This window comes from Xyrauchen texanus, chromosome 33, assembly GCF_025860055.1.
Source record: "Xyrauchen texanus isolate HMW12.3.18 chromosome 33, RBS_HiC_50CHRs, whole genome shotgun sequence".
In the NCBI taxonomy this organism is placed as follows: domain Eukaryota; kingdom Metazoa; phylum Chordata; class Actinopteri; order Cypriniformes; family Catostomidae; genus Xyrauchen; species Xyrauchen texanus.
Window position 1 is genome coordinate 30,142,774 of NC_068308.1, and position 24,393 is coordinate 30,167,166.

At 36.0% G+C, this 24,393-nt stretch overlaps 2 protein-coding genes and 1 pseudogene across 3 annotated transcripts in view; all 3 read right to left on the bottom strand.

Annotated features, from left to right (window-relative positions):
* Positions 1-7,157, bottom strand: part of LOC127626556 (LLGL scribble cell polarity complex component 2-like) — a 41,355-nt gene extending 34,198 nt beyond the window's left edge. For both annotated transcript variants that reach the window (XM_052102437.1, XM_052102436.1), the window contains exon 1: positions 6,947-7,157. The gene's annotated coding sequence lies outside the window, so the exon portion shown is untranslated. The remainder of the gene's footprint in view (positions 1-6,946) is intronic.
* A 2,316-nt stretch (positions 7,158-9,473) lies between these two features.
* Positions 9,474-12,539, bottom strand: LOC127626698 (galactokinase-like; annotated as a pseudogene).
* A 2,339-nt stretch (positions 12,540-14,878) lies between these two features.
* LOC127626558 (twinkle mtDNA helicase-like) lies at positions 14,879-24,378 on the bottom strand. The gene is made up of 6 exons (XM_052102439.1): positions 24,327-24,378; positions 18,036-19,404; positions 17,614-17,854; positions 16,521-16,628; positions 15,968-16,109; positions 14,879-15,827 (listed from the first exon to the last, which is right to left on the bottom strand). Exons 1-6 carry the CDS (start codon positions 24,363-24,365, stop codon positions 15,456-15,458), a joined length of 2,271 nt encoding a protein of 756 aa, XP_051958399.1. The 5' UTR covers positions 24,366-24,378; the 3' UTR covers positions 14,879-15,455.
* Between the last annotated feature and the right edge of the window lie 15 nt (positions 24,379-24,393).

Sequence of the window (24,393 nt, forward strand, 5' to 3'; positions counted from 1 at the left end):
TAAGTTACAAACTGGTAATTACAAGGTTATTATGCTATAAATGTGATTTATGAGGACATTTGTAGTGTCCCCATAATTCAAATCGCTTAAAAATCATACTAAACAATGTTTTATTGAAAATGTAAAAATGCAGAAGGTTTTCTGTGAGGGTTAGGTTTAGGGGTTGTGTTAGGTTTAGAGGATAGAATCTATAGTTTATACAGTATAAAAGTCATTATGTCTATGGAAAGTCCTCATAATGATAGGTAGACCAACATGTGTGTGTGTGTGTGTGTGTTAAAGCAGTGTTTCTCAACTGGTGGGTCGCAGGTCTATTCAGACTGGCTCTCAGACAGCAGGGAAAGAACAATGACATGGTTCTCCCATTGAAGATATTTCGACGGCCGGACAAGTGATAGACTTTTTAAGAATGCCAAGGCAGATTTAATGATAATCTCGCAATCAGCTAAAGGCTTCTCATCTGCACTTTTGCACGACTATAACGGAACCAGCTTACGATCATGATCTGCTCTTCTCTCTGTAACACGTGCAATAACCGGACTTCCCTTGATATTGCGGAGCACAGACCTCAAAACTGATGTGACCAATTTCAATTCTAGTGAGCCTTTTCTAGTTTAAAGCATTACGGAGGAAGTCAAGTCGAACCTCTCAAACAGCCCTGACATGCCAAACAGCACTGATGTAGAAAAGAGCAACAGTGTGCTATGCACATTTTTTTTTTTATTATGCATCATCACTTTTACAAAATTGTTTAATGGTTTTACATGAGTAAGTATTTTAAGTATAAAATAATATTTTGACAAAATGTTATAGTTTCATATGAAATAATCTAAAGGTAGAATCTATTAAACCTCATTTTATATCAACATTGGCAGTTGTATTATAGTTGTTATTATTATTCCTATTATTTAAGACTAGCTACACTGACCTAACCATGGTAATGAGGAGCCTTTCCTCCTGTGTAATATGTATGTTCTGTTTGAATTATGTTTGAAATTAGGAAACAAACAGGATAATAAAGGGTTCATATAAGTAAATATGCTCTTACATTTTTAAAAGGGGGGAGAGAAAACTTCCTGTTGCTTTTGTTGTTAACATCAACAACAGAAATAGTCACTTGATTCATTTCCTTGTACTTGAAAACCATGAACAAAACTAAGAAACACAAAAGGAAATGCGACCCAGGATACATTAAATACAGGTTACGTTTTTACTATGGAGGGTCATCACTTGATTTCCAATGTAAAATCTATCCTGAAGCAAAACTAGTTGAGAAACACGGAGTTAAATGTACAGACAGGAGCAGTCCGTCAACTTTAAAATTCCCTGATATTTCCTGGGTTCCAATGACCTTTGTAACCCTGTATAATACTTCTCATAACATACAAATTAGGAGTCTTAGATTAATAGTGAACTGTCCCAGTGGAACACATCACTACATTCTCAGCATAGCATCCAACAGGAAACAAAGATCAGAGGAGAAGACAAGATTGGAGAACCTGCCCTGACATGAGAGTAGAACTGTCAGTGAACTCTCACCACAGATGTTCTCGCTCAGATGCACAACTTGGTTTCAGACAACTCTTTCAAATATGTCATGTCAGTAAGTCATGGAATTGCATATTTCATTTTTAGATACTGGTAAAAGCTAAAGAAAAATAATTCATTAAATTAAATTTGAGGTTATGTTAAAGTCAGTCAAGTACAAACTGGTCAAACTCTACAATAAACATCAGCTACACCCTGATTAAGAGAGGAAACACCATGCAAACATAATGAAAACCAGTTTAACCACCGCAAGATGACGAAACTGCACGAGATAATGCACTGTTGGCAATGTCCTATTTTAGGACACAGAGTCTGTGGGCTTTAATCTTCATTTAAAAATAAATACTGATACTTATGTGGAAGCTGATATTAGTGATATAAGACCAAAATGTCATCTGATTTGTCAACCTGGCCTATCTATGGCCATTTTGAGATAAGCAGCATTTGGCTGATTAACAGAAGTTATCTTCTTTTCTTTTCCTACTTGTGTCAGTTTCAAAAATCTACCAACAGCTTCCTCAATGAATGATGCATAATATCTGTTTTTAAACATTAGTGAATTGAGCAGATGGTTTTTTGTTTTATTTTTACATTTCAGCATATACTGTACGTGTACATCTCAAATACTAGATTTAAATTGTCTATATCATATTATATATATATATATCTCAGGGGAGAATGGGGCTTGTGGTCACAAATACAAGAGCTGTATTTCATAACTATAAGGTTTTAAGTCAAAAGTTCAATGTTGCATGTTTGTTTCCTATACCTACATTGCATTCAGAAAATATTCAGACTCTTTAATTTTTTTCACATGTGTTTATGTTGTAGCCTTCAAAATAAGCATTTGGTGCAAGTTTTTACAAAAGGTCAAGATGCTTTCCATGCACCTTATTTTTTGTAGAATTGTTCAACTTTTTTATAGCCAAGAGTTTATGGTTTATAATTATACATTAATTGATTTTAAAAACTGAACTGAACGGTTATATAACCAACCACTTTATTAGCAACACCTATAAACCTACTTATTCATGCGATTATCTAATAAGCCAAATGTTTGCCAGCAGTGCCATCAAACTTAATAAAGCACCTGAAAGACAGACACCCGGATTTATTCAAGCAAATAAAGCAGGTGAGTTTAAAAGCATATTATCATTTGCATTAGGGCTGAAACGATTAGTAGACATTATCGACATCGTCGAAAATACAAAATTGACGAGAAAAATCTTCGTTGTTGAATAGTCATTTGATCTCATTTAACGTAAAATGAAATCATATTACACTGTAATGATGATGCGCGAGAGCAGCACTGCAGTTCACACCTGACGGAGGAGAGGAAGAATTACACAGATCACAGTCCAGATGCACTCTAAACTTTCACAGCTTCATTTTATGTACATCCCAAAGTATTAGGGAATTATAAAATAAGTAAATTCAGAAGCAGTCTCGTTGTGGAATAAGCAGAGCCGGAACTCTTTAAAGGAAACATCCCGGCGTTACATCTTAAATGCAGTTATATTTAACGCGTTATAGCTATATTAAAGTTCAAATAATACAGAAGCAGATCATTTTAATAACTATAAACTCAGAAACTGGCATTTCTCTGTGTGGTCGGGGCCTCTTCTATGAGTTGCGCGAATGTCCCGATCTAAGTGGGAGAGCTTGAAACTGCACCCGGCTGAGAGAGACTCTGCCTCGGGGACGCTCATCCCTCGAGCGCGGATGCTCAATGCAGCTAGATTAGAATGCGATGGCTTGCGACTTATTTAATCATAATATTTGTCACTGTGCATTTTTTATTGTGAAGAAAAATGGCAATATGCAACTTTATTAATATGAAAGCACTTTGCACATTAGTTTGGAAATAGTTTTTTATTCATTCTATTGTATGCTTATTTATTTCATTTAGTACTTGGTAAAAACTTAAAGTTGCAAAAGTTGAAGCAAATCTATATAAGTGTTCAAAAATACTTTAAGCATACATTGTAGAATTTTGTTATAATTCAAAAATAATATATTTAAATTAAAGTTTTGCTCAATGGCATATTACTGTTCTTAGTTCTGCTGCTAATGTTTTGTTAACTTTGTTAATAAAAGAGTGTTGTTTAGTAACCTGTTTTAGTGTTTTGATTTGGTACCGAAAATGGTATCGAGTACCATGAAATTTCAATGGTATTGGTACCGACTACTGAAATTTTGGTACCGTGACAACACTAGTAGAGCCCTTATATACTGTATATACAGTATATATATCACCAATCACCATCAACTGCTCCAATCTCCAGTTGATATCAGCATCAGCCACTGAAAAACCCATTTCGATCAACCACAAGCCAATACTGTCATAAAATACATTACAGATATTGTAGAAGCTCAATATATCATAGTCCATTATAAGAAACCTAACTTATGACCAACACTAGATGATGAATTTCCTTCTGTCTGGACAAAAAAAAAAAAAAAGACTCCATCCGAGTCAGACATCCAGCGGACAAATGTTCATAGTGCTTTAAAAAAAGAACAGCTGGAGAGGATGAGGAAGTGTTAAATGAACTTCCTTTAGTCATACTGTTCATTGTTGTAAACCTGATCTGCAATAATTCCTACTACACACCATCAACCATTTGTTGCTATGGAAGTGAGAAGCCTTTGTTTACCCTCTCTTCCTCTCTCTGCAAACACAAAAATAAGATATTGTCTATGGCTATGGGGTGTGGTCTAACACAGTATGTCAGTCCCAAGACTCAGGCCCATCCTGTCTTCTCTAATAAGGACCATGAAATGACATATAACCCACATTACACTCAAACGCCTCACACTGTTATACAAGACTGATAACTGAGTTGCAGATAATATGGGAAGTCCGTTGCTTGAGTATCAAGTCCAGTTAAAGGTAAAATACCAAGGAAAAGCACCGCCACAACCACAGACATCTTTGTAAACAATCACTGTCAATCCGCAGCTCTTCATTAACTGATCATAACTGGTTCAAGTTCCCTGGATAGCAGATACTATTTCATTAAATATGAAATGACGGCCATGCCAATGAGCAGGAACATTTCAGATCTGGTAACATTGTGTCCTCATTAGGACAGCCTGGACTGTCTAGATGCATAGTTGCATTGGCATTGAATCAAACAGGCATTTGTCTTTCATTCCAGTTTTAGAAGACACAAGAACAAAGTTAACCAAAGTACAATTTTGGATTGCATCCCTTTTGCATTTCCTGTGCCTGACTTTCACTTTATTGTTTAAACAAAACACCAAAATCGAACATCATTCTTAGACTTTTATTTCAGGTGAAGTCATCAGATGGGTTTGAAACCATGCTTGACACAACAACCTAGTCTGTCAGGTAAATTAATACAATTTTAAACATGTTACATCTCAAAGATTATGCTACATGTGTTCCCCTTAAAGGTAAAGCTTAATCTAGCCATATATTACAGACCGGCCTCTGAAAGAAATTACCCAAGATTAATTACAGTCCAAATGACTCTATTGTCTAAAGCACAATTGTAAATTTTAGTCTGTAACAATACGCTTAATCCTTGCATTAACCATGAATGTAAATTACTCCGCTTAAGTCCCTCTGCTTACATTAACTAAGCAAAAGATGACAGAAGATACATGGCCATGTGTAAACTGTGAAGGAACATGAGAAGCTAAGAAGTGAGGGCTTCATCACTCTCGATTCTCAACCTGTAAAACCAGTGGGACAGCCATTTACCAATCTATGCCAAGAACAACCCAATTTCCCAATCCATGCCAAAGATAGGCTACTTCCAATTTTCACTCAAATCCAGAGGAAAAAACAAAGTCTTTGCTCTAAACAATATAACAGTGTTGATACTAATATATAGTAGTACACTAACTGTTTGCAACATAGTACTATATTTATTTCCTAACCCATGCCAAAGATACTTAAACTTTACACTCAAATCCAGAGGAAATTCCACGGTCTCTGTTTTTAACTATACAAGTATTGATACTAGCATGTAATAGTACACTATAAACTATATCCTACATAATAACACACTATATAACTATATAATTGTATAATATATAACTATGTTATACACTATAGACTATTTAATGGTACACTATATGACAATATACTGTATAATAGCACACTATACAACTATAAAATTGTACACTATATAACTATGTTATGCACTATAGACTATAAAATGGTAAACAATATATCAATATACTGTATAATAGCACACCATATAACTATATAATTGTACACTATATAACTATGCTATGCACTATAGACTATAAAATGGTAAACAATATATCAATATACTGTATAATAGCACACTATATAACTATATAATTGTACACTATATAACTATGTTATACACTATAGACTATATACTGGTACACTATAGGACAATACACTGTATAATAGCACACTATATAATTATATAATTAAACACTATATAACTATCTTATACACTATAGAATATATAATGGTACACTATATGACAATACACTATATAGCTATATAATGGTACACTATATGACAATACACTGTATAATAGCACACTATATAACTATATAATTGTACAATATATAACTATGTTATACACAATAGACTATATAATGATACACTATATGACAATACACTATATAATAGCACATTATATCACTATATAATGGTACACTACATGACAATATACTATATAATAGCACACTATATAGCTCTATAATTGTACACTATATAACTATGTTATACACTATAGGCTATATAATGGTACACTATATGACAATATTACTGTATAATAGCATACTATATATTGTATATTCATATTAGAATATTTAGATAGTTCCTCATCAAGTCTGCATCTGGACACACTGGGACAACTTTATATGTGTAATAAACCGGTAACTGAGGTCAATGTCATAGAAACACATGAGTTTATACTCAGCCATTGACAGTAACTGTATGGAAGAGATATCTGGTTTACAGCCGGTCATATCAAAGTAACCGGTGACTAAACATTCTTCTCCCATTCAAAAGAGGTGTAGCTTCATGTTACTAAGGTCAGCGGTAGAGAATAAGGTCAAGACTTGGTGCTGATTTCCTTTTAGAGTAAATCATGTTATTTATTAACTCGCTGGATAAAACTCAAGACGAGATTTTACGAGCGATTAAAGTGAATTAAAACGATGTATGCAACACATGATAAGTAAATACAGAGCTGTACATTTTAATTATTGGTTGTTAAAACCTAGTGAGCTGCCAATCTAGACAGCATTTCTAGACATTATAAGAAACGCTCGGACGATCGCAATCTATGCAGTTTCCCTAGGTTTTGGGACACAACCATATAGTCGGTGAGTGGAAACACCTGTGGCCGGGCAGCAGTCGACGGGCCCGGGCAGCACTCACCTGATTCACCGCGGCCCGATGTTCCAGCGATACTGTCCACGATTCAAGCGGGTTTACTAGATTATTCTGGGCTGAAGAAGTAAACCACACCGGGTGGTAATGTAGAGCAGACTCGAATGATGTTAACCTCACCTTCGAGGTCCGTGTTTGGACAGAGTGTTTGAGGATTATCAGTGGAGTGTTTCCTGCTGCACTCACTGCTGATTTGCGCTCTGGCTCCTCCCTGAACAAGCGCCTTCCGGGAAAGTTCAGTATGCAGGCGGCGGAGGGCGCACAAACCTGTTTGGGCCAAATAACCCACAATCTGTTTATAACTGACAACACATCACAAAATGCTGCTTAAGCATTTTTGAAGTATGTATATAAATACTCCGCCCTTCAAGTACAAATAAGTTGATGATCAAAAATATAAATGACAAATTAAGTGGAAATAATAGTACAAATCTTTAGTACAGACACGACCGTGCAATGTAAAACTTAAAGGATACTCCAGGCCCAGTTTAGGGCTCCAAACATGCCACACATCCTTAACCCTTGTGTTCCCGTTCAGAAATGACCGGCCCACCAAGATACTTGCGTAAATTATCCAGATATTTCATTAGACCTTTTTATCAACTTATTTAGTAATTATGACTTCTTTTTTTTAAACATATTTAAATATATAATTTATTGATAGAAGGATTCATTGAACTGAGCTTATACCATGCTAGTGGGGGCACTCCCTGCAGAAAAATAAATAAATAATAATAATTATGTAATAAATTAATAAGCACTTACTCAGTGTTGGGGGGTAACAGAATACATGTAACGGGATTACATATTTAAAATACAAAATATAAGTAACTGTATTCCACTACAGTTACCATTTAAATTAGTAACTAGAACATCGGTAATTCAAATACAGTTACTTTCAAAAAGTATTTTGATTACTGAAGAGATTACTTTGCATTTTATAGTCATTTGTTTAATTTAATATTTAGTCCTTTCAGATGGAAAAAATGTATACATATAAATGATGCGATCCAAAGTGCGTTTGAACAGCGGTGAGACACTTTCTTATGATGTGTTACAGTCATACGAGCAGACAGAGAAGTTAGTTTAAAGGAAGCTTGGAGCAGAAGAAATATAAATAAATCTTTACGCTAAGCTAAAATGCTATTTTACATGCACATGTTACCAGGCATGATCATATTTTTTTATCAATAAAATTCACATTGGATCATAATTTCTTTTTTCTAGTAAGACCTTTGATATTAGGGCGTATTAATGCTAATATTTTTTTTTTTATTGTTTTCCTGTAAAAATATCTAAAAATCCTTAAAACAAGATCAATTTGATTTATCTTGTTTTAGAAACAACACTGCATATGATATTTATGTTTTTCAGAGAATGTATTTTTAACATGTGTGTTTTGTCTTACTGAACTGGCAGAGTTTTTAATAGTCAAAACAAGTGAAAAAAATCTACCAGTGCTGAAGAAGTAATCCAAAGTATTTAGAATACGTTACTGAACTTAAGATACCTAACAGAATACATTACAAAGTTATTTTACAGCATGTATTCTGTAATCTGTAGTGGAATACATTTCAAAAGTAACCCTCCCAACTCTGCACTTGCTTGATCCAAAAGAAAAAAAAAGGGTGTTGTTTTAAAGCTATAAAAACTGGACTTTACAATGCATATATCTGATCCAACCAATTATTAAAAATGCCTTTTAATTTGCTGACCATTTAGAACTGTTTTGTTCTCATTTATATTTACAATTATATTCAGAGTTGGAAAAAACATAAAAAAGATGAGATAGCCATGTGTTATATATATTGTTGGAACGGTGTCAATTAGTAAAATGCAATGAGAACATTTGTTTTACTCAGAGGCCAAACTGCAGTTAGTATTAGTGTATAAAAATCCTACTGACACTTAAATACAATAAACAGGAGTGTCTTTTTGTCACGGTTTTTTTTTTTCAATTAGGTAGAAACAATAATATATATGTTGACTTAAAACGTGCTATTTGTTGTTAAATCTTATTCCAGTGACATTTCTTTGTAAGTAAATACATTTGAATGAACGGATACATCTGTGTATATCTAACAAAGGTTTTCTAGTTATGCTGAGATAAAACGACCATAAACTGAATTTACTTAAAAAGTGTGACGCAAAAATGCTACATATTGTATGTATATTTTAAGCAAATCCAACACATGATTATTTTCAGAGTACATAAATAATCTTTATTGAAATCACTAACTATTTTGGATAAGGATGCTAGGCATATGTTTGAACAAATCTTATAAGCACCATTTTTTGGGGGCACTGACTAGAGATCATTTATTCTGATTAGGGAGACAAAAATACCTGATAGACTAATACCTGATAGATAAATTCTTAAATTATAATAATGGCAGTCAAGAGCATGTAATGAGTTGTAATAAATTGTTTCAGAATACTACCATCTGTAACAAACATTGTCATCTATTCAGACGGTTTCTTTGGATGAAATATCAAAATAAAAAAACACAGAAGTTCATAAACTTGTACAAACCTTTATGTGCTCCATTGCTCTCTTTGTGGCATGAGCCTGAACAAAGTAACTGTGCATCCACTGAACCCTCCCACTGTCATTCTTCTCCCAAACACTTCATCCACCTCCAGTGCTGCTGACACCAGTTCATCCAGTTCTGGACAACTGACCTCGTAATTATCCCAATGATAAACAATATTAATCCTAATCAAAGAACACATCATTTAAGGTCATTTAACCAGCAAGTAACCCCACCTAGCAAACAAACATGTTAAGCAAACAACATTTCAGTCACTGAAAACCACTTCAAAAACATTTTGGGATCCGTTTAAATTGTCTACTTTGATCAATCTTGCCTCTGATATAAGAGAATTGTGGCTTTCAACCATCAGTTTTCCAAACTCTTTATAATTCCTTTTCTTGAGTGCCTCCGCAGCTTGTGCGGTGTGTTTAATCTCCTCGATCATGTGATGTGCGTGTCGGTACGTCACACTGTCCAGTCGATCTTTGGCAGCTATGAATTCAGCATACTTTTATGAAAAAAAGACAAATTATGGTGCCTCCTGAAAATGTATTTTTCTCTTACCCTCCAGATCTTGTAATGTAGCATCCCTTAAATTACTTTTGCCCAAAATGGCTGCTGCCTCCTCAGTTTTCATCTGGTGGGATACTCGCTGCCTGTGAGTGAATGAACATTGGAATTAGTGAACAGCATTACAAGTCCAGGGTCTGCCAAGGGGACAGCAGTGGCTTCCAACGATCTAAAAGGGACATATAAGTAATACACTTAAATAAATAGTTTTGATTAACCCTTATGTTGTGTTCAAGATATTTTTTTTTTACTGAATCCATTTGGAATTCAGTTTTACATTTTATTGGTTTTATTTCACTTTGTTACACTATTTTTGTGAGTGTGTAAAGCTCTAAATGCAATTTTCATGTCAGCACAAAGTGCAAAAAGGCGCTACTGTGGGTGGAGTCATGCAAATTGGGTGTATTGTATGTAAATTAAGTGATGCAACATGCAATTTGCTATTTTCCTAAGAATTTGGTTGTTAGGCTAAGACATTTCATTACCACCTCTCATCTCAGCGCAAAGTCTAAATTCAGTTCCTGCATTTGCAGTTTGGAGATTTCACCAGCAGGTGGTAATAAAGTTCATGTCCAAATTCTGAAAGTACAGAACATCAAATCATGTCCTTGACAATCGCTGTTGATTTGTGTTACATTTTATAGAGATCATGGTTTATTTTTTCAATATTATTATCTTTATTGTTATGTTTAAGTCACTGCAAAATGGTCTGGCGGAAGAAGGAGAGAGTAAAATGTTTGGATTTGGTATGATTGTTTTGACCAGTTTGTTATTTTGTTTACATTCTGTTCTAAGTGTTATATTTTTGGTTAAATTTTTTCGTGTTTCAATAAATTAATTGATTTTTTCAAAATCAATGTTGACCAGTAGAAGTGAAATGTGTGCCGATACAATCACTGTGTGGCAGGGTGGAGGGCGGGGCCGGGTCGTGATTCTACACTCCCGGTCACTTATCAGGCTAATCAAGCCTCCAAGAGGGATAAACGCCCACTGCGGAGGATTGTGCGGGAGAGAGAGATAGTTTACGGACATGTCCATCATGTGTGTTTGTGTCTTCTGTTTAAGTTTTATATTAAACTATTATTTATATTGAAAAGCCAGTTCTCACCTCCTCCTTTCCATTGACTTCTTTACACTGGTGCCGAAATCCGGAAAGGAGGAGGCGAGGACCGGCTTTTCAATATAAATAATAGTTTAATTCTTTTTTTTATGTTTGTACAAACTTTGAATATAATTGTAAATATAAATTATGAGAACAAAACAGTTATTACATAGTTATTTAAGAATTAGTAGTATCAGATATATGCATTGTAAATTCCAGATTCTAAGCTGAATAATTCTAAAATGAATATTGTTTAGATCAAACAAGTGGTTATAGATTTATTACATAATTATTACTATTTTTTATGCAGGGAGGGCCTCCCACTAGCCCGGTATAAGATCAGTTCAATTAATCCTTCTATCCATTAAAAATATATTTTAAATATACTTTCAAATAATCATAATTTCTCAAACAAAAAAAAAAAAAATACGTTGACAAAAAGATCTAATGCAATATTTTGGGATAATGTATGCAATATGAAAGATTTATTAACAATCTTAGTGGGCCGGTAATTTTTGACTGGAAATGCAAAAGCTGTTGGCACAAACTAACACAACACAACACAAGGGTTTATTTTGTTGATACATTTTATCTGTTAAGATTATTTCTTTAGAGACAAGGGAACAAATAAAGCCCTAATTGCCACATCATACAAGGATATACAAAAGACATCTACCTGCAATCAATGACCAATGCATTGCCCTCTTTCCTCCAAACAGACACAAACTGGTCCATGATGCCACAGGGCACAGCAGCATGAGTGTGCTTAGCCTTCTGACAGGCCACTGCTTTTGCTACCTGATCCCCTGATCTGTGCATGGATATAAATTATTATATCAAATGGGCCATTTCAAGAAGAATCATGTTTTCCTTGGTCTTTTGAGAATTTTTTTTATGAATATTATAAGTAGACTTCAGGAAAAAAAATATTATGCAATAAAAACTGTAGGATAAGCCTGTTTCTGTGTTTTACTTGTTACTGTTGTTTTACTTTTATAGACATGGGACTAGTAATCAATATACATATCTTTCTGAAATAATAACAAAAAGGCGTTAATGTCTTTTAGACTCTTATAAAACAGGCAGTATATTACAGATGAACAAATAAGTATGGAGTTCTTGTTTCTGCACCTAGAGAGCTCTTTATTGCTGCTGTTGCAAGTTATTTTCTCTGGCCCTCCCTAACAGACCAAGGTTGTTTTAAACGTGTGTGAAAAATAAAACCAACACCAGAAATCCTTACCTGGACACAACTGCTGTGGGAGGCGTACTTTGCCATTTCAAGTGAGGTTGAGCTGGAGAGTCCTCCCCCTAGTGGCACACTACTGGCTATAACAGCTCTTGTGCTGTGTAAAAGGCAAAAATAAACATTCATGAAAACCTTGTTTTAATAAGGCTCCAGTTCAGGCTAGAATTTTTTCACTAAGTGCATCACCATTTGAGTACAATCAATTACTTTGCCCAGCAACTTTTCTGAAAATACTGTAAGTGTGAATATTGGAAACATTGTCTGCCAGTACACGCTGACCTTTTTAATCTTTTGCTGCCTATGAAATAAACACTCTTTATTGGAGATTGAGCGTCTTGCTCGTTTGCTATCAACTGGCTTTGATGGTTTGAAAGTAACCCCATGTGGCAATGAGCACCTCTCCTCATGATTATTTTAGATACATTTTTAAGCCTAAGTAGCAGTCTTCATTTTCTAAACTTAATTAAAGGAATAGTTAACCCAAAAATGTAAATTTTCACCCTCATGCCATCCCAGATGTGTATGGCTTTCTTTCTTCTGTAGAACACAGAATTTGGGACAGACAGCTCAGTAGGTCCATACAATGCAAGTGAGTGTGGTCCAACACTTTAAATCTCCAAAAAGCACATTAAGGCAGCAAAAAATTAACCCACAAGACTCCAGTGGTTTAATCCATGTCTTCTGAAGTGATCCAATCGATTTTGGTTGAGAACAAACCAAAATGTTTATTTTATATGTACTGCCATTGTAGCCTATAGGCACGATCAATATTTCAAGCTCGATTACACTTCCTAGTGCTTGACGCATGCAGAGAGCGCTAGATGGCACTAGGAAGTGTAATCGAGCTTGAAATCATGATTGCCAAGGAGACTGCAGATGCCAAGATTTATAGAGAAAAGAAAGTTATATTTTGATCTGTTCTTTCCCAAAACCGATTGGATTGCTTCAGAAGATGTGCTTTTCAGAGCTTCAAAGTCAAAGTTAATTTGCATTTTGTGGACCTAAAGAGCTGAAATATTCTTAAAACAATATTTATTTGTGTTACGCAGATGAAAGAAAGTCACACACATATCTGGGATGGCATGAGGGTGAGTAAATGCTGAGAGAATTTGTATTTTTGGGTGAACTATAGCCTACCTTTAACCATGTTAATTAAGCAATGTAATGCACCATGTAACTGCTTTTATATGACAATTTTGGCCCTATAGAGATTGCTAATGTGATGTCATCGTGACGTATTACCAGTGGTGAACGCAAAGCATTTTGGGAATCCGTGGCACAAACAGAAGGCGCCAGACTTGATTGCATGGAGGGAAGAACGCAGTGTTCAAGGTGCCGTCTACCTGCTGTGTTATAAACTGCGATAGTCGTTCTCACGATAGAAGTGGCATAAAGCTTAAGAACGGAAAATCCTTTTATCGTTTTCCAGCGTGGAAAAATAATAGTACAAGCCATGTTTCAGAGGTGACAAAAAGGTGACGAATGGCATGGATAGCAAAGTTTGGGGGTATGGCAGAGGCCTCCGCGCTTGTTAAAGAGGGGCGTGCTGTCATAGCAACCATGTTACCTTCCGTTTGTCCTACGACTCGTTTAAACGAGGCTTACATAAAGGAGGACACTCGAACTGCAAAATCGAACTGCAGTCTTCAAAGGACGCATCCTTCCTAGCACACAGACTTCGAAACGAGACACAGCTAATGTTCACACGTCCTGGGGCGCAAACTGCAATATTTGCATATTCGCCGTCAAATCTTTTCTGCGATGAGGCTCTGATACTAAATGAGCAACATTTTGGTTGGACAACTTTTGGCCATTGTTACGCATATTGCAGTTTAATAGCTGATTCTTAAGAGTTCGAGCAGGGCCGGCCCGACCCAATAAACAACCTAAACATTTTTTTATTGGTTCGTTGCCCCACCCACCACCCCCATTTATTTTATTTTTTGCCCATCAATTACTCTAATCAACAAAACACACAACTGTATCAATGAAACGTAGTATGTTTCATTCCGTATATTTTTTCTAAATTAACTAGAATTTTCTAGAAACCTGTAGGGCCCCATACACTATTTTTGTTTAGGGCCCCCAAAACCCTAGGTCCGGCCCTGAGTTCGAGAGATTACCGGTTGTTAAAGCCATGCAAATTAATTCACGGAGCATTGATTTGATCCTCAAAGTTAATGTGGCTTCTAAAGGAAATTATACGAATAGTCAAAGGGTCAATACTTCCTACTTTTTAAACAAACTATTTTCTTCTGATTGGCGCAAAAAGTAATAAACTTCATAATAAACAACTGTTTCTACTGCTGAAGGAAATACAAATTATAAAAGCAAGAATAAACTGGAAAAATACATTTTATTATTTAAAATACATTTTAAATAATTTGAAAACCGAAAATAAATTAATCTGCAAGAAATCAAATCACTCATACACGAACAGAACCCACCAATACTATAAAACACTTTTATTAAAACATTTTCAGTCTCCTTTACAATACATAGCTTGCTTATTTGCACTTGACACTTTTCTCCTAACAATGACCATTATAAAAGACAGAGATCACATTACATTTTGAACATTATCCAGAATGTTTTTTTTTTATATTGATGAAATGGCAGGATTTCTACAAATGCGTACCGTACTGGGGTCCTATATCAGATTTTAAGTGCTTCAAACCATCAAAATGGTTTTTATAACTGATCAGGAATATCATTTTGAAAACAAAAATAATTTGTTGTGTAAGAACGAGTACAAATTTTTTTTGAATAAGACAACCTGTTATCGCTTTTTCAGGGAGATCTAAATTACTAACAAGCATTCAGTTTCATTCACTCCTTTACACAATGACACATGACAACAGACACATTGAACTCAAGCCATTGATATTTGCCAACTCAATAGCAAACATGCAGCAGCAACATACATTTTCATGTATTACACATTTACAGATTGATATGTAGCTTCTATGATTTGACCACTAAGACAACTAGAAGTCTCACATAAGCTTCACTTGATCTCTCAATACATCTATATTCTCTACACTACTGATTATTTCCTTCTCCATCTGCAGCTTCCTTTCCTGCTGCTGACCCCTTAACTGTCCTTGATGTCTTCACTTTGGCAGGCTTGAGAGCTTTATTACTTTTTTCTTTAGGTTCAGTCTCCTTTATTTCCTTGGGTTCAGTCTCCTTTATTTCCTCTCCGCTGTTATTCTTATCCACTTTGACCTGACGGAGCTTCTGCTTTCCCTTCACAGGAGCCGAGAATGTAAGCGAGGCTTTATTAAACTCTAAGGGAAAGATGCCGACATCCCCATCAAAGCGATTCTTAGCTACCTGTAGGGATCTACGGCCTGGACACGTCACCAATTTCTTCTCCTGAAGGATGAGCACGTTATCTGCCTCCTGACTGGCCTGGTATGAGGAAAAGCGATACATTTTCTTAGAAATATTTAATACATATATTAAAAAAAACAACAACCATGTACATATGAAAATCTGTATGTCATGTTTAAAGCCCAACTAAAGAAAAATAATCATGTTTATCTACCAACCTTCGCTGTACCAAAGATAGATGCTGTCTGCAGCTCTTTATCATCCTCCTCTTTCCGAGGGTGGATAATTAAGGTCACGTGACAGCTGCTATTTGTGGCAAAGTTCCTGAAGACTCCAATTATATGGTCTTGTACAGCAAATCTGAGTAAATAAAAGAATAAATGTCTGTGGTGATGGGGCGTGGCCGAATGACGTCTGTGGAGAACGAGGCCGAGAGAGTAAGTGCGGTAAGGGATGACACCTGTGGAAATTCACCTCTAACAGCTGTTTTGTGTTTGCAGTGAGAGTGGAGAGTGATTTCCCTCAGGTGCCAACGCACTCACTCTCTCGCACTTGCTCTCCTCAGATGTCGCTCTGCCATGCCCCCATCACCATGATGTCATTTTTAATAATATCCGTAAAATAATCGTATTTTCCTATATACTTCAGAACAGGTCGAAACATATCCATGCAGACATTTTTATTAATTATTGTTGTATACTCTCAACTAAAAGAATCACGATCAGAAACATTTGCATTGGTTGATTAAATATATATATATTGTTGCCTTACTTGTCCAAAGACAGGTTCTCCTGACCCATCATAAACTGCAAGTTGTCAATGATCACATGACTGATATCATACAGGTAAACAGCATGCTGCATGGTATCCAAAACAGTCCTGTGAATGGAAAAAGGCACTTCATGATGCCCTCTACATTGATGACAATGTTTAATCATTTAAAAAAAGACCTACACACAATGGCAAAAACATCGCGAGCCACAAAATTTGCAACACACTAACTGTACATTGGAACCTCATAAATTAATGAAAACTAACTAACTACATAGTGTTGCTGAGTGATCAATCAAGTGTTTAAAAAGATAGTTCACCCAAAAATTTAAATTCTCTCACCATTTACTCACTCTCATGCCATACAATGAAAGACTTACTTTCTTCTGCTGAACACAAACTAAGATTTTTTGGAGAATATCTCAGCTCTGTAGGTCCATACAATGTAAGTGAAGGGTGGCCAGAAATTTGGAGCTCCAAAAGGCATATAAAGGCAGCATAAAAATAATTAATACGCTTCCAGTGGTTAAGTCTATATCTTCAGAAGCTATATGATAGGTGTGGGTGAGAAACAGATCAATATTTAATTCCTTTTTACTATAAATCCTCCTCCTTGCCCAGTAGGTGGCGATATGCACAAAGAATGTGAATTGTCAAAAACAAAAGAAGAATAAGAAAGTGAAAGTGGAGATTTATAGTAAAAAGGACTTAAATATTGATCTGTTTCACACCCACACCTATCATATCGCTTCTGAAGATTAATTTTATGCTGCCTTTATATGCTTTTTGGAGCTTTGAAGTTCTGGCCACCATTCACTTGCATTGTGTGGACCTACAGAGATATTCTTCTACAAATCTTTTTTTTGTGTTCAGCAGAAGAAATTAAGTCATATACATCTGGGATGGCATGGGGGTGAGTAAATGATGAGAGAATTTTCATTTTTGGGTGGACTATCCTTTTAATATTGATTTGATTTATTTTTATTATAGTTGATGTACACTTCACATTACTATCACATGAACAATGTTAACATCAATATCCACAACAAAAAATGTATTCAATTTAATATAAAGGATGACATTTTTTATTTACTTGATGTTCTGCTGTCCATGGAAGGTCATAAAGTACAAAGGCAGGTCCTCAAACTTGTCAGCCCACATGTCATATTGGTCCAGGTTCTCCTCCAGCCTTTGCTTGGCAAACTGGGTCAGCATAATTTTGGCCAAGCGCACATTGTTGATCTCAAAGCTGCCCCATAATGTGTTGACACCCTGCATGCACAGATCTAGGGCACACTCACTGATGAAGGTGGTCTTTCCGCTGCCCGTGGGACCTGCATATTTAAAAACACATCAGAATAAATAAAAAATAAAATGTATTTATATTATTTATTCAATATTTAAGTATTGTTTTTATCATATTTATGTACATCCTTTAGTAACATTAATCGTCAGAAACAACTGAGCAACATATTTGTAGCTAAATACAATTACGCTATCTCATGTTGGCTGTACCTGTGAAAACAGTCAGCTCCCCTTTGCGATGACCTTTAAGAATTCGATTAAGCTCTGGGAATCTAGACCATTGTATTCCAGCCACCTGCACCACATTTGCAAGCTCTCCATACACATCCTCCCTGAGCTGCTTGAAGGACACGATGGACTTGTGGGCAGCAGGAATGGAAGCCTTGATGATGCGTGCTAGGTTCCTGCCCTGGGACAGTGCCTCACTTGGGCACGGGTGAAACTCTCCTGGCCTGACCAGAGAGCAGCGCTTAAGTCCAAGTTTCCTAGAGAAGATTTTTGAGGCTTCCCAGGAGCGCATATCTCCCCCCAACCACAATGTCACTTTCTTGAACTGCTCCAGATACGGGAGGAGTACTGGGGGTAGACAGCTGACACCCCGTGGCAATGCTAAAGATGGGAGGCCAGTGGCCTGATTTACCGCCATGCTGTCTAACTCACGCCCTGTTAGCACTACCTCAACATCCTTCCATCCAATCAGAGGGAGGCCAAAGAGATTGTGGTAGTTTGATACTTTTGGAACTGTGGCTTCGTTATAGACAACCCGCCTGTCATCATTCAGGGCAGCAGAAAGCAGTTTAACACCCCGGAGACTTAAGTCACGCCCACTAAACCAAGGAAACACCAAACTCTTGGTGGGCTTAAAGAACCTGACCCCAAACTTCTTCAGTGTGGCATTGGTTAGTTTCCCAATCTGGAACATGGTTTTAACAAGCTGTGCCTCCTCTTCCTGGAGATCAGAAAAAGGCATGGAGCTACTCCAGATCCGCTGCACCTCCCTCAGCTCCATCTCTCTCTCCTCTTGCTCCTCCAGACTCTCTGGAAATCCCAACAGGACATTAGGGCTGATGTAAGCCTGACCCTCATTCAACATCACCTCAATGCAATCCTGCAGGTCTTCCCAGCTCCCCTCCACTAAAGTCTCCTTGCACAGAAACTGTCCAGTGGTTTTATCAATGTACAGCGAGTAATTTTCTCTTCCAGATCCCTCAGGAGCCAGTCCCAGAAAGATACTAGGAGCATGTAAGCAGCTGTATCCGTCATGAAAAGGGATTTCTTTAGAACGAAGATACTGTTTGATGTCAGTCACCGTGAGGGGGTGGAGCGGGAAATCTATTGAAGACTTTGCATCTTTTCTTAAAGTTCTGCAGAAATGTAAGGCAACTGTTGGCCTTAATTTGCTTTCAAAGCTATACCAAGTTTGTGCTCTGAACGAATACTGCCGTGTTGGGTGAAGGCATGGCTGGAAGACAGAGAGATATCGCCATGGAGGAAGCTGAGAGTGTTTACATGGACTACAGTGCCCTGCCCCTTTTGAGAGACAGGCGGTCCCCCTGAGAAACCCACTCCTCCACATTTGCTGTTAATTCAGGACATCAGACCAGCAACATATAAATGACAGAACTTTTCATCACAGTAAAATAATTGAGAAGGATGTAGCTGCAGGCAGAGCTCCAAACCACCAGCAAAGATATAGGGAGCCCCTAAACCTTTCCCTAAACATAATGCCACCTTTTGGAGTTGGTACAATCCCCGAATTAACCCTGATCTCTTTTTGAGGTTACGCCCCAATTTGAAGATTTCCGGCCTGCAGCTACACCTTCTTGAAAGAATTAGGCAACAATATGCAGTTATACAGAGCAAAAACAAATGTACTTTAAATTGATCTAAAAAACAAATGCTTCATTACACTTCATAATACCCATCATAAATGAATGTTACATTAGATAATGCATAACTAATCATTTGTTAGTGTGCCTTCAAATACACTGCCTGGCCACAAAAAAATGTCATATTCTCTAATATTAATATTTCGTTGGACTACCTTTAGCTTTGATTACGTTGCGCATTCGTCGTGGCATTGATTCGACAACCTTATGCAACGTCACAACATTTATTTCCATCCAGAGTTGGATAAATGTTTGGCCGAGATCTTGTATTTATTATGGGAGAGTCGAACCACTCCGTTAAGTCTTCTCCAGCACATCCAAAATACTTTCAATGGGGTTAAGGCCAGAACTCTGTGGTGGCAAATTCATGTGTGAAAATTATTTCTCATGCTCCCTGAATCACTCTTTCACAATTTGAGCTCGATTAATCATGGCATTGTAGTCCTGAAATATGCCCCATGCTGTTAGGGAAGAAAACATCCATTGACAGGATAACCTGGTCATTCAGTACATTCAAGTACTCCGCTGAATTCACTTTATTGCCGCATAACATTGCTGAGCCTAGACCTGACCAGTTGAATCAACCCAAGATCATAACACTGCCTCCAGAGTATGGAATGATATTCCGGACATTATTCAAAAGGAATTGCAAATTGTATTTGCAATTGCGTTTTCAATTTGTGGACGCATAAAATGTGACATAATCCAAACGCAATTGCAAATCGCGCATTACCGTTTGCATTTTCGCTTAAGCTTAACGCACAGTGACTGCCAGATTTTAAATGGAAAAGCAAAGTCCGCTTTGCAACTGTGTTTCCCATATCTTACGAGTTTTGGCCCTGTAATATTTAAATAGCAATTTCAATTACCACGCCTGCTTTTTCACTTTCTCAGCGTGCGTATGTAGCCAGCCAAAACTCAAATGGAATACTATTTTTTTTAATTTTTTTTTTATTGCAATATTAACAAACAGAACAAGACAATACATACAAGAAATATAAACAATCTTTCAAAACAAAAGAGAAATTATGGTTCAGAATACATTAAGAGAGGAAATGTGAAAGAAATGTAAATATATTCAACAATAGTCTAAAAAGAAAAGAGAGTAAGAGAAGAAAGAAAAAAAAAGAAGAAGAAGAGGGCACAAAAGAAAAAAACATTAAGAGAGAATATTAAACATGGCACTAATTCTGGATGTTTTCATTGCTTTCTTGTTAACAGAAGTTGAAATTGTATTTAAATACATCTTCAATTCTTCTTTGAAAAAGCTAAAGTGGGGTTTACTTTTCATATATTTACATTTATGGATATGAAACTTTCCAATATATAAAAGAATGTTTATACAAAAACATGCATTAATTAGATTCTTGTCTTTAACATAAAATCCAAAAAGAATGTGTCTATATGATAAAGAAAAGTTACATAAAACCTTTTGGACAATCAGAGCATCAATATTGTTCCAGAAAGACCGAGTAAAAAGACATTCCCAAAACAAATGATCAACAGTTTCAGAGGAGGCTTCACAAAAAGAGCAGGAAGTATCAATATCATTTCTAAATTTCTTTAAAAAGTATTTAACTGGATAAAATCTATGAATAATTTTATAGGATATTTCTTTAACTTTATTAGTTAGAAAGAATTTCTGAGGAAGTGACCAAACATATGACCATTTAATATCATCAAAAGGGTATTCCAATAAGAAATGGAGGAAGGAATTGAAGTAACAGGGTCCAAAAATAATGACCTAATTTTATAATTGGATTTATGTATTGAAAAACAAATAGAACCAACCACAGTAGATTCAGGGCTAGGGGAGAAACAGAAGTCACTGTAGCACTATTATTGTTTCTAAACAGCATACAGATTTCCAAAGAGATGGCCTTGAAAACTATATTAAATTCTTTAATAGATACTGGGAATTGGTATCCTGAAACAAAATCGAATAATTAAATAAATTACCTTCACTATCAAATAGCTGGTTTACTAATATCACCCCATTATTGAACCAGTTTTCAAGAAATAAAGATTTCCTCTTATGAAGAATATTACAGTTGTTCCAAATTAAAAATTTGTGTGGCTAGAAATTATGCTTGTAAATAAGTTTCCAAGCCATAAGCATCTGCTGATGATAATTGGAAAGTTTGACAGGAAGTTTACTAATTGAATAATTGCACATTAAAAGAAAATGTATACCTCCTAATTGAGAAAAAATATATCTTGGGATTATACTCCAAATAGAAGATTGATTGTGAAGGAAACGCTTAAGCCAATTAATTTTTAAGGTATTGTTAAGAGAATCAAAATCAATGAAATTTAAGCCACCTTTATTATAAGAATTCAAAATAACTGATTTTCTAATACTCAAATGGAATACTAATTCCCTTAGTATTTCCATTTCGATGCCTTACACAGAAACCTGTCAATCAGGGTCAAGGGTGGGATTATGCTATGGGGCGTGTTTGTCTTGGGAAGTGACGTCACTCATAGTCGACGGTCAAGAGGTGACGCCCTGAACAGACGCCGGTTTATCAAATCAAATCAAATCAAATCACTTTATTGTCACACTACCATGTACACAAGTGCAACAGTAGGTGAAAGTCTTGTGTGCAGTTCCGAGCAACATAGCAGTCATGACAGTGACGAGACATATACCAATTACAGTAAACAACATAATTTACAAATCAAATGTACACATACTTACACAACACAATAATTATATACAATGTACAGTAAACAATACACACAATATACAATACAATAAGTAGGAGTATATGAAATATATATATATGAAATATATATATATATATATATATATATATATATGAAGTAGTATATTGAGGAGAATATGTTGACAGTCCAGTGTGAGATTATAGATGAATAAAGTGCAGTGCTAATTATTGATCCTGATAGACTGTGAGTGATGTCACTTCCCAAGACAAACACGCCCCATAGCATAATCCCACCCTTGACCCTGATTGACAGGTTTCGTGTAAGGCATCAATGGAAATACTAAGGAATTAGTATTCCATTTGAGTTTTGGCTGGCTACATACGCGACGCTGAGAAAGTGAAAAAGCAGACGTGGTAATTGAAATTGCTATTTAAATATGACAGGGCCAAAACTCGTAAGATATGGGAAACACAGTTGCAAACGGACTTTGCTTTTCCATTTGAAATCTGGCAGTCACTGTGCGTTCGCTTAAACGAAAATGCAAACGGTAATGCGCGATTTGCAATTGCGTTTGGATTGTCACATTTTATGTGTCCACAAATTGAAAACGCAATTGCAAATACAATTTGCAATTCCTTTTGAATAATGTCCGGAATATCATTCCATACCAGAGGATTGTACAGTGGGTAATATGCATGAAGGGTGCATCGTTTCATGTGCTTCCCTCCTTACCCTGACTCAACCATTGCTTTGGAATGGAGTAAATCTGGACTCATCAGACCACATTCACTTTTTCATTGCAACATAGTTCAATCTTTATGCTCCCTAGCAAATTAAAGTTGTTTTTTCCCCCGATTAGCCTCACTAACTACTGACTTTCTTGTGGCCACACAGCTGTTTAGTCCCAATCCTGTAAATTCTCGTCACATTGTGCATGTGGAAATGCTCTTACTTTCACTATTAAACATAGCCATGAGATCTACTGTCGATTTTTTATGATGTGAATTCAAGCTTTTTAGTGATCTCTGATCACGATCAGATTTATTTTCAACCACATCTCTTCTGCGAAGCTGACGGTTCACCACTATCCTTCCAGGTTAATGCATTGGGAGTTTTTAACCAAATTCCAGTTATTTCAGCAATCTCCTTTTTTTTTGCTTGATGCAGGCCAATAATTTGCCCTTTCTGAAACACAGTAACATCTTTTCCACGATCACGGGATACGCCTCCGATATGGTTGTTTAAGAAATGAGCAGCTACACACTGCATCAGTTAGGGTTAAAAGTATTGTTGCCAGCTGAAACATATTAATCACTGAAATAATGATCCAATCAGAGGCTCTTAAGTATCTGCTTATTTAAATCAAAACAGCAACTTTTTTTTGACCAGGCAGTGTAGTTAGTAATATCAGTGGGGTCCAAAGTCTGTTTTGTTTCTAATTTAACACAATTTCTTCACTACAGATTAAATATCAGTATAACAATTAAGAGAAAAATATTTACGTGGCATGATTTGAGAATGTTCCAAAGAACATCTTGTGTATTTCAAACGAAGTAAAAATCTGACCTTCTGTAAAAAGGTCAAAGTCACAAATTTGCTTTCATTTTTTACAAATCCTAAAACGTATTTCCAGCTTAAGAAAAAGGGGGCCATATTGTCTTTGTGGACTTTTGGGCCCCACTGTATATTTTCATATATGTAACTATTTATCTGTAAAATATTCTATGATTTTCGCAAATGAATTAAGGCAATTATAAAGTGTCACCAAATTAGCGAACTGTAATTCCATGCGTGACCCCTAACGTTTTACTCAATCATAATGCAAATGCACAAAATTAATGACAATAACATAAACTGTGGCAGAAAATATGGAAAGATGCAGAAATCTATTTATATACTATAAATAGCAGACATTACATATCGCAAACATAAATACACTTACTAAACTGAAGCGCGCCAAACTGTTAACATGTGTCTGCATGTCCCACTGAACCCCATCATGTCCACAC